A 16289-nucleotide genomic window follows, 5' to 3' on the forward strand; every position below is an offset into this window, starting at 1 on the left:
TCTTTTTGGAGCTCAGGCAGGAGATGCCAGGTGTAGAGAAATTGATTAACTTAACCTGACTGCAGCATGGACGTAGGTAAGGGGGGTTCTCAGGTTTGAAAACACCCCTCCCATTCATGTCCGAAGCTCCGCCCACCCGTTTGTGGGTTTTAAAAACATTTTAGTGCTTTTTTGGTTTTTGGCCTGCAGGGGGCGCACTGTTTGGGCTAGCAGCACCAAACTTTCTGGGATTGTTTGGGGGACTCTCCTGATGATACTACCCGGGATTGGTGAGGTTTGGTTCAGGGGGTCCAAAGTTATGGACTCCCAAAGGGGGTGCCCCCATCCTCCATTGTTTCCAATGGGAGCTTCACCAAACCTGGGTGGTATCATTAGGAGAGACTCCTTAAGATACCCTGAAAGTTTGGTGCTTCTAGTTTAACCATTGCACCCCTGACAGCAGGCACCCCCCAAATTTCCCCAGATTCTCCTTTTAAATCCACCCCCTTTGGCATGGATTTAAAGGGAGAATCTGAGGTCCTCAGTTTAGAAGAAGAAGAAGAATTTGGATTTATATCCCCCCTTTCTTTCCTGTAGGAGGCTCAAAGGGGCTTACAATCTCCTTGCCCTTGCTCCCTCACAACAAACACCCTGTGAGGTGAGTGGGGCTGAGAGCTCCGAAAAGCTGTGACTAGCCCAAGGTCACCCAGCTGGCGTGTGTGGGTGTGCACAGGCTAATCTGAATTCCCCAGATAAGCCTCCACAGCTCAAGTGGCAGAGCAGGGAATCAAACCCAGGGAAAAGGTATTACTGGGGATTGTCTTCTCCCAGGAATTTTACCCACACAATGGGGTTTTCTGTGTCTCCTCTGCACCCTTGGACCGCTTCCTCCCCTCCTCGGGCTACAAAGACATTAGAATGAACTTGGGGGAAATATTCTGCTCCCTGGAAAGAATGCTTTACAAGAGGCTGAAAAAAGATTATACATTTGATCCAAACATTGTAAGAAAGAAACCACATATTTCTGCAATCTGGGTAACCAATAACCTTACCAACTGGAAAACAGTCAGACAACTGAAATAGATACAGTCTGTGGTGTAAATCAGAGTGAAAAAGAAGCAGTCAACCTAGACTACCTGCCTTCAGCTACTTTCTATTAGCTCTCTTCTCATTCCTCTTAAGCTATTTTCTTGCTGCTGACCGTTTTGACTGCTCGTTATAATCAAAGGCAAATGGCAAGGCTGTTGCTTGTCTCCGAAGCTCTCAGTAAAATACTGACTCTGCCAGATATCTGCGTTTAGCTGTCACCTCTTATCTCTGGAATTAAGAACCATTCAGCAGCAGCAGCAGCACAAACATCAGGCAAAATAATGGCTGAATGAAAGACTTCTTTGACTCATGACTGTACAGAGCATACATTAATGCCTTCTCATCTATCCACACTTGAGAAGAGATCCAATTTTCACAGATATTATTTCAAAAGATAAAACAAGGAAAAATATGCAGCAATTATATCAAAATAGTTAAAATCATCAAAAACACTAGACAACAAGGGGTGCCTCGTTATGGGTACATGCAACTCAATACCAGTTCTTGAGATTCAGAAAGCAACCAAGAGAATAAGTTCTTAGAACAGTAACCAATAGAAAATGTGAATGTTAAGCCTCCATTTGACACTATCCAGAATTAAATAGGAGTGTGGGTGAGTTAATTAAGGTATAATGCTTCACCTTTCTAAGAGTCAGCTATTCCATATAGTGTAATCTATGCAATTTATAAGGATCTTTGTTACACAGCAAGTAGGAACCCAGAACTAACAAGAAAACTGGCATCTACAGATGCCCAGAGGAACCACAAAGCCACTGTGGAAGTGCAAGTCCAACAAAACCAATGTCAAATCAGAGAATCTCTCGAGTGGAACCTGAAAGAGGAATTGCAAGCTCCGAAGAATGAATGGCAGTGGACAGAGAACCCCAGTGCCAGTTTGGCACTATAATCTCAACATGTGCATCCAGAGAATCACTTGACGACATTCCACTTCCAGGTGGGGGTGGTTGGAGAGGGGGAAGATTTTGCAAGTCAAGAAGAACCACTGATAACATATACCGTATATACTCGCATATAAGTCTACTTTTTCAGCACGTTTTTTGTGCTGAAAAAGCCCTCCTCGACTTATATGTGAGCCACCTGCAGCCTCTGCCCGTCGTCCCCCTCACTCAGTCATTTTTTTCTTTCCCCGCAGGCTCTGCAGGCTCATTTCAGGGAAGCTGCCACTCCGGGCAGCCTGTCTCTATCTTTCTTAAAAGGGCAATGATCGAAAGAGTGCTTAGCAATCTTTGGAGCATTGCCCTTTTAAGAAAGATAGAGACAGGCTGCTCGGAGTGGCAGCTTCCCTGAAACCGAGGCTGCAGGGAAAGAAAAAGATGACTGAGTAAGTGAGGGGCGGTGATGGCAGTGGCAGCGGCAGTGGGGCGGGGCGGTGGGCAGCAGCCTGCTGGACACCCCACATGGGTGGCCCCCAGGCTCTTCCCTGCCCCCACCTGCTCTGGCGTTTCCTTGCTTGCAAGCAAGGAAACGCCAGAGCAGCCAAGGGCTGGGGCTGCTGTGGGGATCCAGGAGGTGGGGGGGGGGGAGCGATCCAGTAGAGAGTGGGCACCTCCTTGGCTAAACCTTCCCCTGCCTATGCCTGGGCTTTGGAGTTTCACCACCCCTAGTTTTTTGGTGAGGTAAAATTTGGTTACCTTTGACTTACTTATACATGCGGCTCCAGCTTATATCACAGTATATAGGCGGTGGGTAGAATGCAAAACAGAGCCTCAATAGTAATCTGGCAGCATAACCTGAAAAGGACTAATGTTCATCTAGAGAAGAACAAATCCAGGCACTGAATGGACAACAGGGTAAATACAATTAAGGGAACACAAAGCAATGCTTCCAAAGCGGGGGGACCTCCTGAAACTGACAAAAAAACTCCCCTAAAACTGAAAGAAGCAGCCCTTTGAACTCCTCCAAGCCACAAAAACAAAGGCTGGGGAAAAAAACAGTCCCCAGGAGCCTGCAAATGTTGTGTGGTGAATGGTGACTAGCCCAGGATTGTACCTACTTTGACATGCTAGCAAGGTTGTCTAAAATCTAAGGATTCGGGCAGCACAATCCCAAGGCTGTCACTTCTGGGAATGGCTCTGCCTCTGCACTGCTGCTCCACTTCCAGAGGGATTTCAGGCAGCACGCGAAGGCTGCAAAACAGAACACACACACCCCTCCTGACAGCTGTCTATAGTGCTGAATTGAGTTATACCAACCTCTCGGGTGGGGCAGGTCCAAGGTCTGGCTGTGGCGTTACCAGCTTGAAAGCCTGGGTGGAAGCTGACTACAGTTGGCTCCACTCAAGGAAATGTCCTGGCCTGCCCCCTCCCCCACACTGGAATCTGCTTGAACACCAGGCTAGCTCTGCAGTGACACCCACTTCTGAGTTTTACTGTCGTAGAGCTGATGGACACAAGAACATTGACAATTTTGACCTCTCTGATGCCCCTTACACTGGCAGAGGGGGCAAATGAACTGGCATGGCATCACACCAGCTCCATTGGCCCATTCATGTCCCTCCCATGGGGCTGGACAGTTAAGGACTCAACCAGTCTTACACCACCTTTCTGAGCAGGAAGCAAACAAGTTGGAGGTTCTTTCCAGGAGTGGGAGAAGGTGAAACTACACTACAGGATAAAGAACTTTTGCTATTTGTAGTAGCTTCCTGGCCACAAGCAGAGTACAGTATTTCTCTTCTTTGAAACACAAGTGGTTGAACTTTAGAACTTACAAGGAAAGACAGACAAAAGAGTGCTCTCATCTGCCAGTTTCTCTCCCTGAGATGGCTCTGGTCTCCTCCCTTGCAGGCCCATACTTTTCCCATCCCCACCTCATTATTCCCACTTCCCCCATGTTGGATGTATTTTCCATTTTTTCCCACCCCCTCAGACTCAGTCTACATTTTCCCAACCTTGCTGCTGATTCATTTCTTCTCCCTCCCTTTCTGATTCCAGCTATAGTTTCTGCACTCCCCTTTGCCAGTTAGACCCACCCCACACCCTCCCCTCAATTCAGTCCCTTCTTCTGGCGGCATCCAAGGTTGCCATTGAAGCATGCAGCCCCACTAGGAATTGCCACCACGAGCAAAGATGCCACGTAAAGGTTTCTTTTTCTACTGTGGTTATTCATCTTCAGTTTGTACAAGCAATATTTTCTGAATACCTGGAGGATTTCCTAGTTGGCCCCATTGGAAGTGAGGCGCACTTGGCTATTACACAGAAATGTGAAAAAGTATGCTAGGAATGAATTCCCAAGTAGGAATGACACTTTAAATTAATTCACTATTACATCATTAGCTTCTAAAATTTAGCATCTGATGCCTGGAAGAATCTCTCCACACTTCAAGCCTAACACATCCTCAGCTCAGACACATGACAAATGTAATCTCCTTCACACCCAAACTAAGAAGAGAAGACTTTTATTATATACAGATTACTCTTCAGCATATGAAACAATTGTTTTCGGATGAAAAATCTACATATAAACTTTTTATTCTATGGATTCAGAACTCTTTACTAAGCAATCTTACCACATAAAAGCATACCTTCTTTATTTGTTGCAGGTGCGCCCAATGTCAAACCAGCACCTCCATCTTTATGTGGACTGCTGAATTCAGATAGGCCTTTTCGACTCTTAGAAGATTGCTGTTCTGCATATTTCCCACTGGCATATCCAGCGATTTTTTTACTTAATCTAATAATGAGAAAAATTATGAAACAATGTAATGTAAGTTTAACGAGGAAATCAGTGGCCTTTTAAGAGCAGTTTTAGCTCCATTCTATTTCTGTAAGGGGTCTCTTGTCTTAAAAGGACCCATTCTCATACAGAAAATTTTAAACTACATCATTTTTCTAGGTTACTTTTTGCCACAGAATGAGGCCCTAAGTAAACCAGATGCCAGGCTTGAGATTAGAACAATCTCTGCCAGCTGATGCATACTAGTATTTTTACAGCGCAATTCCAAAGCACAGCTGCAGTCTAGGTCCATTGAGTTCAGGGGGTCTAACTAATCTCTGCTCCCCTTTGCAGAAACTCAACAACAGTTTCTTCACTTTGTATCACTCAACAATGTAAAAGGTTGCTGGACTCCTGTTTACATAAAGAATAGTTAAAAGCCTCTTTTTGTTGATGGAAAAACTTAGAAAGACACATTAAAGTAAATAAAACTTACTGGGAATATCCTCCAATTACAGCATAATCCTCTGCTGTCCATCCATTTGTATCTGTGTCAGAAGCATTAGCATCATATTGAATGAGCAGATTTATTAAAGCTTCATCTCCGTTAGAAGCAGCAGTCATTAGTGGTGTTCTAAAACAGGAATAAAACAGAAAACAGAAATGAAACATTTATTCTACTTAGCCCATTTGTTTCAGTAGCTGTATTTAGATGTAATGACACTCCATTTAAACAGCAATTAGGCACATCCTCCCTTTGAACCCATAGTCATACCCTCTCACATCAAGTGACTACCAGCAGGTGAAGAGTAAAAGCAATGTGTTCTTGCCCCTGTTCTTTTCAACCTCTTTTTGAATGACCTTGCCCCTGTTCTAAGAGCATCCAACATTCATAGTCCAACCCTATGGAATGAGCCACTTCCTTTTCTTTTATACGCAGATAATGCACTCCTATTATATAGATCCAGGACCGGCCTAAATCATCTACTGGCAAAATGTAGTCAATATTGCTCCTTAACATCTTGGAAATCAATTCTCAAAAGTCAAAGGTGGTTGTATTTTCTAACATCTTTAAAATCCTCCATTGGAGGCTGGATGGCAAATTAGTAGAGCATGTTAAAGTCTTTAAATATTTAGGGATCACCTTTACCCACAAATCCTCTTAGGTGAAACATAGAGAGCTTGGAATTAAGAATGCCAAGGCAACATCAGCTGCCATCCTCAACTTCTTTGCTACCAAAAAGGGCAGATTTATCATAAGAACATAAGAACAAGCCAGCTGGATCAGACCATAGTCCAGTGATGGCGAACCTTTGGCACTCCAGATGTTATGGACTACAATTCCAATTGGCCAGTGCTGGCAGGGACTGATGGGAATTGTAGTCCATAACATCTGGAGTGCCAAAGGTTCGCCACCACGGCCATAGTCCAACTTGTCCAGCTCTCTGCTACTCGCAGTGGCCCACCAGGTGCCTTTGGGAGCTCACATGCAGGAGGTGAAAGCAATGGCCTTCTGCGGCTGTTGCTCCTGAGCACCTGGTCTGTTAAGGCATTTGCAATCTCAGATCAAGGAGGATCAAGATTGGCAGCCATAGATTGACTTCTCCTCCAAAAATCTGTCCAAGCCCTTTTTAAAGCTATCCAGGCTGAGTGGCCATCACCACCTCCTGTGGCAGCATATTCCAAACACCAATCACACGTTGCGTGAAAAAATATTTCCTTTAATTAGTCCTTATTCTTCCCCCCAGCATTTTCAATGTATGCCCCCTGGTTCTAGTATTGTGAGAAAGAGAGAAAAAATTCTCTCTGTCAACATCTCCATGCATAATTTTATAGACTTCAATCATATCCCCCCTCAGATGTCTCCTCTCCAAACTAAAGAGTCCTAAACGCTGCAGCCTCTCTTCATAAGGAAGGTGCTCCAATCCCTCAATCATCCGCATTGCCCTTCTCTGCACTTTTTCTATCTCTTCAATATCCTTTTTGAGATGTGGTGACCAGAACTGAACACAGTACTCCAAGTGCGGTCGCACCACTGCTTTATGTAAGGGCATGACAATCTTTGCAGTTTTATTATCAATTCCTAATTATACCAACGGAATTAAAGTTATTTAATGCAAAAATAACACAACAACTGTTACATGGGATCCCGTTGTGGATCAGTGATTGGGCTGTTTCTGTTGAAAAAATTCAATCTAGTTTTATCCACCAAAGTTTTTGGAGTTCCCCGTTGCGTGTCTTACACAACTTTGTGTCTAGAAGCTGGCCAGCATCTTCTGGTTACAACAGCCTGGCTCTTCACTTTTAAATTCCTGACCAGACTCTATTTTTCTACCAATGCAAATAGCTATCTTTATTTGGCCCTCCCTGAGATCCAACACTTTGACTGGTGGCTCCACATTGAGGACAAACTGATAACCCTAGACCTTTCCTGGGATGCTTTGCTCATGCTAGCTCCCAACGAAATACTGCAAACTATTAATCTCTTTAATCAAGAATCTCTTTAATCAAGAACTCCAACTCTTGGTTCATAGAGCCGGGGTGTCATGCTCACCCATATACTTCGGTGTCATCCCTACCAAAGTGCAAATGATTATTATTTAAAGGTTATATTTAATCCCAAACAAAGGTGGGTCCTCAGTAGAGTTAGGTGTAACTCTCTCCCCTCAGCCTACCTGCAACGGCATTTTTTGAGGACCCCTGTACAAGCCCGGTGTTGCTCTTATTACACCAATACTTCTGATATGATGCTGCAGATTTTATGAATGTCCTAAATATACTGATTTTAGACATGATTTTCATTGTATTATACCTCCTTTGCTAAGGCATTCCACCCCTAACCTTTGGGCTTGTTTTCTGTTAAATAATAGGTCATCCATGATACTGGAGATGGTTGCAGATTTCTTGGGAAAGGTCCTGATATATTGATATGCTGTATTTCAGATCCCTGCACTGATTCTTTGCTTTCAATTTTGTTTTTTATTAATGCCTATTAAAGGTCTTTTATTATTATTAAAAACAATTGGGAAGGAAGACCCCTAATGGAAAAGAAGGCTTGTTAGTTGCCATCAGGAACAAAAGTATTGAATTAGGTATTTGTCCCCCAATAACTTCTTCCTGAACTCTGACCTCCTCGACTGAGGTAGCTTAAATATATTTAGACTATTTTAAAGTACACAGCAGGTAACAAATAAACTGGTGTTTTGTTGTAACAGCATGATGGGGAACCATTGAAGAGAGAGATAGAAAAATTGAACTTTCTGCTTAACCGGGGGGAGGGGGAGGGGAAAGCAAAAAAAATAAGTAGATGGAATGAGATGTCATACGTGGTGGAGAGTTCAGGCTACAGTCCTCACTCTGCCTGTTGATTTGCCACTTGAAGGAAGGGGGCAGAAAGCCAAGGAATGCACTCTAGTTGATCTCAGAGGTATCAACATTTTCTAACAGGGGTTAGGTGGATGGCTTTTCTGCTTTAGCAAACCCAAGAGGCACAAATCACAGGTCGCCAGTATTTATTTATTTAATTTATGATTGATTTTACATATCGCCCCTTCCCCGAAGGGCTCTGGGCAGTGGACAACATAATAAGACAAACAGATGGAGCACATTTTAGATGATTTAGATGTATTGAATTATGTGTTATTTTATGGGTAGTTGCGATAAGATAGATTATGTTTGGGTAACTGTAAATGTGGGTCATTTGTTACTTGTTACATGTTAATATTTGTTGATGTCTTATGTGTTTCAATGGTTTCATGTATGTTTTATGTTCAGTGTGTTTTTTTAAAGAAGGAAATTGATAAAAAGTATTATGTAAAAAAAGACAAACAGATGGAGCACATAATGAATTACAAATTAAAAATAAATAATAATAGGTTCCATAAACCACAGAATACTAAAACCCATTAAAATAACAGCGTTTCACACAGAATACAAAAATTCCGGCATCCAACATTAAAATCCTCAATAAAAACCCTCCCAGAGAGGGGGGAAACAGTGGGTCATTGATGTTACGAGACCCAGGATATAAGGAGAACAGAAAGGGGGCGCACCGATCAGCGGCTGGTCCCTCCAAAAGCCCAGTGGAACAACTCAGTCTTACAGGCCCTGCGGAAGTCACCAAGATCCCGCAGGGCCCGGACAGTTGAAGGAAGTGTGTTCCACCAGGCAGGGGCCAAGGCGGTAAAGGCCCTGGCCTGAGTGAAGGCCAGCCGCATCATCGAGGGGCCGGGGACCACCAGCAGATTGGCCTCTGCTGAACGCAGAGGTCGTGCGGGGACATATGGGGTAAGGTGGTCCCGAAGGTACGAAGGCCCCAGGCCGCGTAAGGCCTTAAAGGTTAACACCCATACCTTGTGGATGATTCAGAATTCGACTGGGAGCCAATGCAGATGGCGCAACACAGGCTGAATATGATCTCTATAGGCACCCCCTTATGTTTCAGCAGGAAATCCAGTTTCAATGGAAGCTGTTCTGGACATTATCTTTCAGCAACCAGGGAAGGGGGAATTAATGAGCCAATCACCTCTGATAGCATTATGCATGCCATATATCAAGCATCTATATAACTAGGCAATAGCAATTCTTGGTGCTTGGAAATTGTTCTAAAGACTTGAGAGACAGACAATACCTTCCTGTGTTTTCCTTGGCATTTACTGATGCTCCTTTCTTAAGAAGAAATTCTGTCATTTCTTGATTACCTCCTGATACTGCAAGATTAAGAGGCGTGTTCCCATCCTACAAGCATAAAAATTAGAAGTCAAAACGTTTTCTCTCACCTTTGTGCACTTTCCCCATTTAAATTGGAATAAGCAATGTAAATGTTAGCAACATTTCAAACTTTGTTTTTCAAACACTCTGTTCACAGAAAAATGTTTTAGAAAAACAGACTAATAAATGATCTAATAAAATATATATGATATAATACTATTATGAACTCATTTAATAGATTATATTCATGTATTTTAAAAAAGATTTTAGTGGAGCTTTACACTAGTTAAGACTACTAAGTAAGTTGCAGTTCAAGTAGTTTACAAACAAAAAATATTAGATGCCCCTGCAATATCCACTCATAAATGCTATGGCTGCTGCTAAGATCACCTGTCACAAACCATTAATTGACAAGAAAATTAATTTTGATTTCAGATGATACATAAACATTTAAAAACAGGAATCTGAGCAACAGAAACATCCTGGTATCTCTGAGAAGCTGACAAGCATCCCATTTTATGCATGGACTACTGCTACTTCCAGCAGAGTTTAGATTAGATCTGGCATGGGAGGAAAGAGAAGAGATGGAAAAGCAGAGAGAAGGATCAAAGTAGCAAGTATAATACTAATTGCTGTGGCAGTATTGAGGGGTGTTATTTTTCCTTCAAATGAACTGCATGATGCTGACTAAATATGATGGAATGTAATAGGGACTACTGGTTTGCATACGAAAAGAAAAACCACAACATAGTGGTGTTCAAAGCATATATTTGTTTGTACGTGGCCAATTAATGTATTCAGAAAGAAATATTTCTTTTCTCCCATCTGGCCTCAGAGTTCAAGGGTTTCTTTGCTTATCTTGCCTTCCTCCCTAACAATCTAGAGAGCAATGTTCCCAACCTTTTTTGTATGGTGACACACACATTCAAATTGATTTGGCATGGTGATCCATCTAAGGCTTTCCTGAGGTTTTGGGGCTCCTTAGCCAAAAATCTTGGTACCCGTCTGGTCCAGCATTCCATTTTCTACAGTAACCAGCTGGATGTTTTTGAAAAACCAACGAACACTGCTCCATACAAGTGGCTTTCGAAACTATGCAGCCTTTGCGAATGCAGGTTACATTTCAGCCTTTGACCAAGAGGTCGGGCTGCTAAAAGAGGAGCACCAAGACAGAGCCCATGCATTCACCTGCCTCTGATTTTTCCCCCTCTGTTTGCCCCAGTGCACTGAACAGCTACTGGTCACTCTCCAGTGTTTCCCTCTTCTTCCTGTTACTGATGTAAAGTTCGAATTACAGTTTCTCCCCTCGTTGCTGTTTCAAAGAAAGTGGAAGATGATAATGTGAGAAATTGGCAGGGAAGATAAGAAAGGGGGGGGGGGGACAAAAGACAGGAGTGGCCATTAATGAGGGATGACCTGCCATGCATTTTCAGAGGCTTCATGACCCACTTTAAGGTCCCAGCCTCAGGCTGGGAAAGAATGATTATCCATTACTTTTCAGTGATAAGAATGATAACAGAGGGTTCTGGTGGGTTTTCCAGGCTGTGTGGCCGTGGTCTGGTGGATTTTGTTCCTAACGTTTTGCCTGCATCTGTGGCTGGCATCTTCAGAGGTGTATCACAGAGACAGATGCAGGCAAAACGTCAGGAACAAAATCCACCAGACCACGGCCACACAGCCTGGAAAACCCACCAGAACCAGTTGAATCCGGCTGTGAAAGCCTTCGACAATACCTAACAGAGGGTGTTATCGTCAGATTTCTCCATGTTCCTGCTATCACAACTCACAACTATCACTTTTCACATTAGGGAGTGAGTAGAACACAAGCAGGCCAGATTGAACAAGATGCCTGCAGACCTCAAAATTCTCAGAGTCTCTGGAAATCTTGGCTGGTTCTATGAGTCTGGAAGGGCTAAAAGCTACATTCACCAGGGTTTGGCTACAGTAATAGCTGCCCCATATTTGCTTCTGCCATTTATTTGCAGCTAAATTCAGTGTGCATCAGTCCAACTATGCATCACACGGACATGATACAAAACTGTTTGCTCACTGTATGAATTTTTCTCTGCTTGAAGCTACTGTAAATTGTTCAAACTGAGGCAGGGAACAGGGTTGGTTAAACCCATTCCTTTTCTCTTCAAAGAAAAGAAAGATTTCTTGCAATTGAATACACTGTTATGTATATTTTCTCTTCAATAAATTATTCTAATATTTAAAATGGTAAAGGTCCTTTAGGAATGACATCACATCACAACATTTTACTAGACATTGCCATTGCCATTCTCCAGTCATCTATACTCTACCCCAGCAAACTGGGTATTCATTTTACCCTCCTCAGAAGGATGGGAGGCTGAGTCAACCTTGAGTTGGCCACCTGGGATCAAACTCAGGTTGTGAGCAGAGTTTAGTCTGCTGTACTGCAGCTAACCTCTTTGCACCACAGGGCTCCTATGCTAATATTAAGAGCATAATAAAACAAAAGTTGATGTATGACTCAATGAACTACCTGAAACTTACCTTGTTCTGTGCATCAATTTTTGCATTATATGCAAGCAGTTGTTCTGCTATAGATATGCTAGAATTGGAAACAGCACAATGAAGGGCTGTGTTATTGTTTAAATCCACTACATTGGGGTCTGCACCGTGTTTCAGCAAATAACTTGCACAAAATTCCTGCTGACATTGTACAGCCTGTAACATTTTTTAAAAAGAGGATGTTAGGTTCACAAATTGTTAATTTGCCAGAATATCTAATACTGATACAATTCAGCACAGTGTGAGTCAATAACTTTTTCTTGAAATGGCTGAGTTATAATCAGTAACAATATTTTATTAAACCAAGCACAGACCAACAGCAAAACACTGTGGACCAGCTCAGTGATGCTCAGGGATGATGTCACTGTGGCACAGCCATGCCGCATCCACTGGAGTTCCTGGCGGCACAGCAAGCAGTGGGGAAAAAGGTAGCTCGCCGCCTGGAAAACTCCATAGGAAAAAGTGACGTACAGCATGTGTTTTCATCGCATAAATCAGAGGGTTGTGTCAGGGGCATTACCAAGCCAAAAGGCCTTTGGAAGCCAACTACAGTCAGCTCCTCCCCCAGGAATTACTGTAGCCCACCTCCAACTGTGCTAGCATCTCCTTTTAAACTGACATCCTCTTCTGGGTCAGGTGCTATAGAGCTCCCTCTCCCCTTTCTGGACTGGGCTTCCCCTCTGCCTATTCCTGCAATAGCTAAGCAAAATACATCCCTTTTCAACTGCTAAACTGAGCACTGATGAAGACACATTCCCAGCCAAGTCCTAATATTCAAAAAGAAGTCTCCTAGGTGGGGAAAAGATTAAAATCAAGCATATCTGCCCGCCTCACTCCCAAACGTTATTGAATTACTGAACACTGAGGCTTTGGGAGGGAAACTGCCAGTCCAGCCCCAAACTGTGTTTAGTAATCTTAAAGCCGTGTTCCTCGGAGAAGTTGCTGCTGGAGGGATGGACAGTTGGCATTCATCTTGCTTGTCACCCCTCAAAAAACTTCCCAATAGTACTGCAGGAAAGTTTCCATCTTCCCTTTTACCTTGTAGGCTAAAAGAATCAAGTGGCAAATCAATAGGCAGAGTGAGGACTGTAGCCTGAACTCTCCACCACGTATGACATCTCATTCCATCTACTTTTTTTTGCTTCCATTTTTCTATCTCTCTCTTCAATGGTTCCCCATCATGCTGTTACAACAAAACACCAGTTTATTTGTTACCTGCTGTGTACTTTAAAATAGTCTAAATATATTTAAGCTACCTCAGTTGATGAAGCTGCAAGGCAGAACTATGTAAAACAATTTATGTAAATACATACAACAATTGCTATTAATGCTAGAACTGGCAGCCCATTAGAATTTTAACCTAAATAGTTTGTGCTTTTTTTACATACAACTGTGCTATAAGTTATCACACATACCTTCATCAATGGAGATCGGTTATCATTATCACAGAGATTTAATCTACATTTGTTGTCTACCAAGAACATAACAACTTCTGTACATCCACTGGCGCAGGCTAGATGCAAAGGTGTTCTGAAAGATATATGTTCAGTCAAATAATTTTATGTAATATCAGGTTTTGGTAGAGGCTATTTGGCAACCACTCACCAAATTAAATTTAAGCTTTTCCTCAAAACAATCCTATGAGATAGGTTACGCTGAGAGATTAGGAACTGGCAAGGTGAGCTAGAGTAGAAATTTGAACTCAGATCTTTGTAGCCCAAGTTCAACCATTTTTCCACTTCATTCCACTAGGTGTCCAGATTTGCTAATTCAATCCATCAGTCATTATTTCCATAGTTCATATTTCAGCTTGAGTTGAAAAACTCCAGTTCAACTCCAGTCAAGTTCAGTGCAAAATGAGATCAAAATCAGTTTTACAGCATGGAGGCTGTTTGTAGGTACATTTACTTAAAAGTATGTCCCACTGAGTTTTATGGAATTCGCTTGAGTACTAGACAACATTCATAAACCTTTCAGTTAATATACAGACATCCATCTTTTTCTCTCTTGGCAAGTAACTAGTATTTGTGTTTCAATAAGGCCTTAAAACAAAACAGTGTGTTGTTTTCATAATCTGGTGTTTTCATAATCTAGCTCAGCAAAGCTTCTACTACAATAAATGATCCTAATATAATGTTTCCCTGACCTGGATAGCCCCAGGCCAAGCTGATCGCTTCAAATCTAAGAAGCTAAGCAGGGTCAGTAAGCCCTGATTAGTACTTGGACAGGCAACTTCCAAGGAACACCAAAATTGTGATGTGGAAGCCGGCAATGGCAAACCACCTCCAAACAATTCTTGCCCTACAGGGTCATCATGAATCAGCGGTGACTTGTTGGCACAAAATAATAATGTTACAAAATGCCAAAGGCTCCAAATACAGTTGGATAGAAGTTTGCTGACCAGTGTTTTTTCCCTACCACTTCTCTATGGCCCCTTCCGCACACACAAAATAATGCGTTTTCAAACCACTTTCACAACTGTTTGCAAGTGGATTTTGCTATTCCGCACAGCTTCAAAGAGCACTGAAAGCAGTTTGAAAGTGCATTATTCTGCATGTGCGGAATGAGCCACGTTTAACCCATATTCATCCAATGGCTGAAAGGGTCCTCAGACTATGTTTTCCTAATTAAACACACCACTTTTTATTATTAAAGCATTAATTTATAAACACGGACCAGTGTCCAGATTTCAAGTTGTCAAAGCACAATTCACTGTCATGACAACTAACCCAGCAAATGATAGCAAAGTGTAGTGCTAAAGCTATGAGGATGACTGTTGTTGCATGTTAAGATGCAGAGTAGGAAAAAGTGAATGTTATAAAATGGAAATAGCAACATGCAAGTCACTGTCATACTGTAAACCACTTTGCATGCTAACACGATTTCAGTTATTTTGAGTTACTGTAAAAACAATAAAGAATATTTAATTCGAGTGAAACATGAATCAAGGATTAAATAACCACAAAAGACAATAATATGAATACTTCCTAGAGACAAAGTGAACATTTAATCCAGAGTTCCTTTCCATACTGTAGTGTCCCTACACAGAAATCCCTTCAGGAAACAGTATACATCTACCTGAAGATAACTTACAGAATACATGATAGCTTCCTATGTAGGAGCATCCTGACTGTGGGAATACAGAAAGGCCTTCAGCCATGACAGCACATGCCCCTGTAATCCACATGTGTGACACAGTAGATAAACTGTATGACTTGGACCAGGAGATCTACATTCAAAACACTGGTGAGTTTAGGTCAGTTTCTCTCACCTTAACCTACCTCACAGTCATCGTGCAGATAATCTAGACTCAGAGTAACTCTGAGCCAGTGAAAGGAGTGGGGGAGTCAAAGAGCCAGAAAGATGGAGAAAACAACTGGAAAACAAGGGGGATTTTCTTCTACAATACCGCTCTAGTAATTTTACAAGTTTAAATCCCCTTGTCTTGACACCATGAAGAAGAGGGCGGGGGACTGCTTGTCGGAACAAACACACAAATATACACACCTGTTGGCTTCATCAAGCAGATTGAGGTCGTGATTCTTTACTAGCTGCTGCAGCTTCTCCAGATTACCATTGGCCGCGGCCCGGTGCAGTTTGCTGAGGTCTTTAATCCGTAGGTCGTACCCGTCCCCCACGGCGATGCTAAGGGAGGAGGCAGAAGCTCCTGAGCGGGACCCCGACGGCTTCCCCTTCTTCCTCGAAAACCCAAAGAATTTCTTCATTTTGTACGCAAGGATGCACCACAGCACCGGCCAGCCGGCCTCCCGAAATCTCTCCAGTGCCCAACGGCGTCTCGCCCGCAAAAGGAAAGAGGGGCCAATCGGGACGGGGGCGGTTGCCACTAACGTTTTATTAGAGTGACGGATAGGGAGAGAAGCTCACGGCGTGCTCTCCGAAGAAACTCTACGCATGCGTGTTCAATGCCTGCCAGCAACGGGGCTGGCAAAAAGAGCGTCGCTTTAAAGACGTGCGCGCGCGCGCAGCTCTCCCTTGTTCAACTCCCCTTCCTGCCTCAGGCCGGGTGTTCTAATCCAGTCGGAACCGGTCCGGGATGAACGCGCGGTCACAAGGAAAGGAAACGGTGATGTTTCCTTCCATCAATTCCAAGATTTTTTTTTTCTTCCTGAACTCTTTCTCTGGTTCCCTTGCCATATAGATCCATGCTGGCGCTGACACTGTCTACTCTACAACCTTAACGGCAAACAGCTCTATGTTCCTGCGGAGATAAAGAACTTTCTAAGTTTAGCGGCACCTTAAAGACTAATATTTATTTCAATAGCTTTCCTGAGTAGCTTCGCCTT

The 16289-nt window shown here is 42.9% G+C and overlaps 1 protein-coding gene across 1 annotated transcript in view; it reads right to left on the minus strand.

Annotated features, from left to right (window-relative positions):
* The window catches only part of LOC125435082 (ankyrin repeat domain-containing protein 26-like), an 83273-nt gene extending 67409 nt beyond the window's left edge, over window positions 1-15864 (minus strand). Inside the window, 6 exon segments of the mRNA XM_048501118.1 lie at window positions 4610-4758; window positions 5237-5374; window positions 9371-9477; window positions 11968-12141; window positions 13401-13515; window positions 15493-15864. Of these exon segments, the coding sequence (XP_048357075.1) occupies window positions 4610-4758; window positions 5237-5374; window positions 9371-9477; window positions 11968-12141; window positions 13401-13515; window positions 15493-15710 (901 nt within the window). The 5' untranslated portion in view covers window positions 15711-15864.
* Between the last annotated feature and the right edge of the window lie 425 nt (window positions 15865-16289).

Source organism: Sphaerodactylus townsendi, linkage group LG06, assembly GCF_021028975.2.
Source record: "Sphaerodactylus townsendi isolate TG3544 linkage group LG06, MPM_Stown_v2.3, whole genome shotgun sequence".
NCBI classification, from domain to species: domain Eukaryota; kingdom Metazoa; phylum Chordata; class Lepidosauria; order Squamata; family Sphaerodactylidae; genus Sphaerodactylus; species Sphaerodactylus townsendi.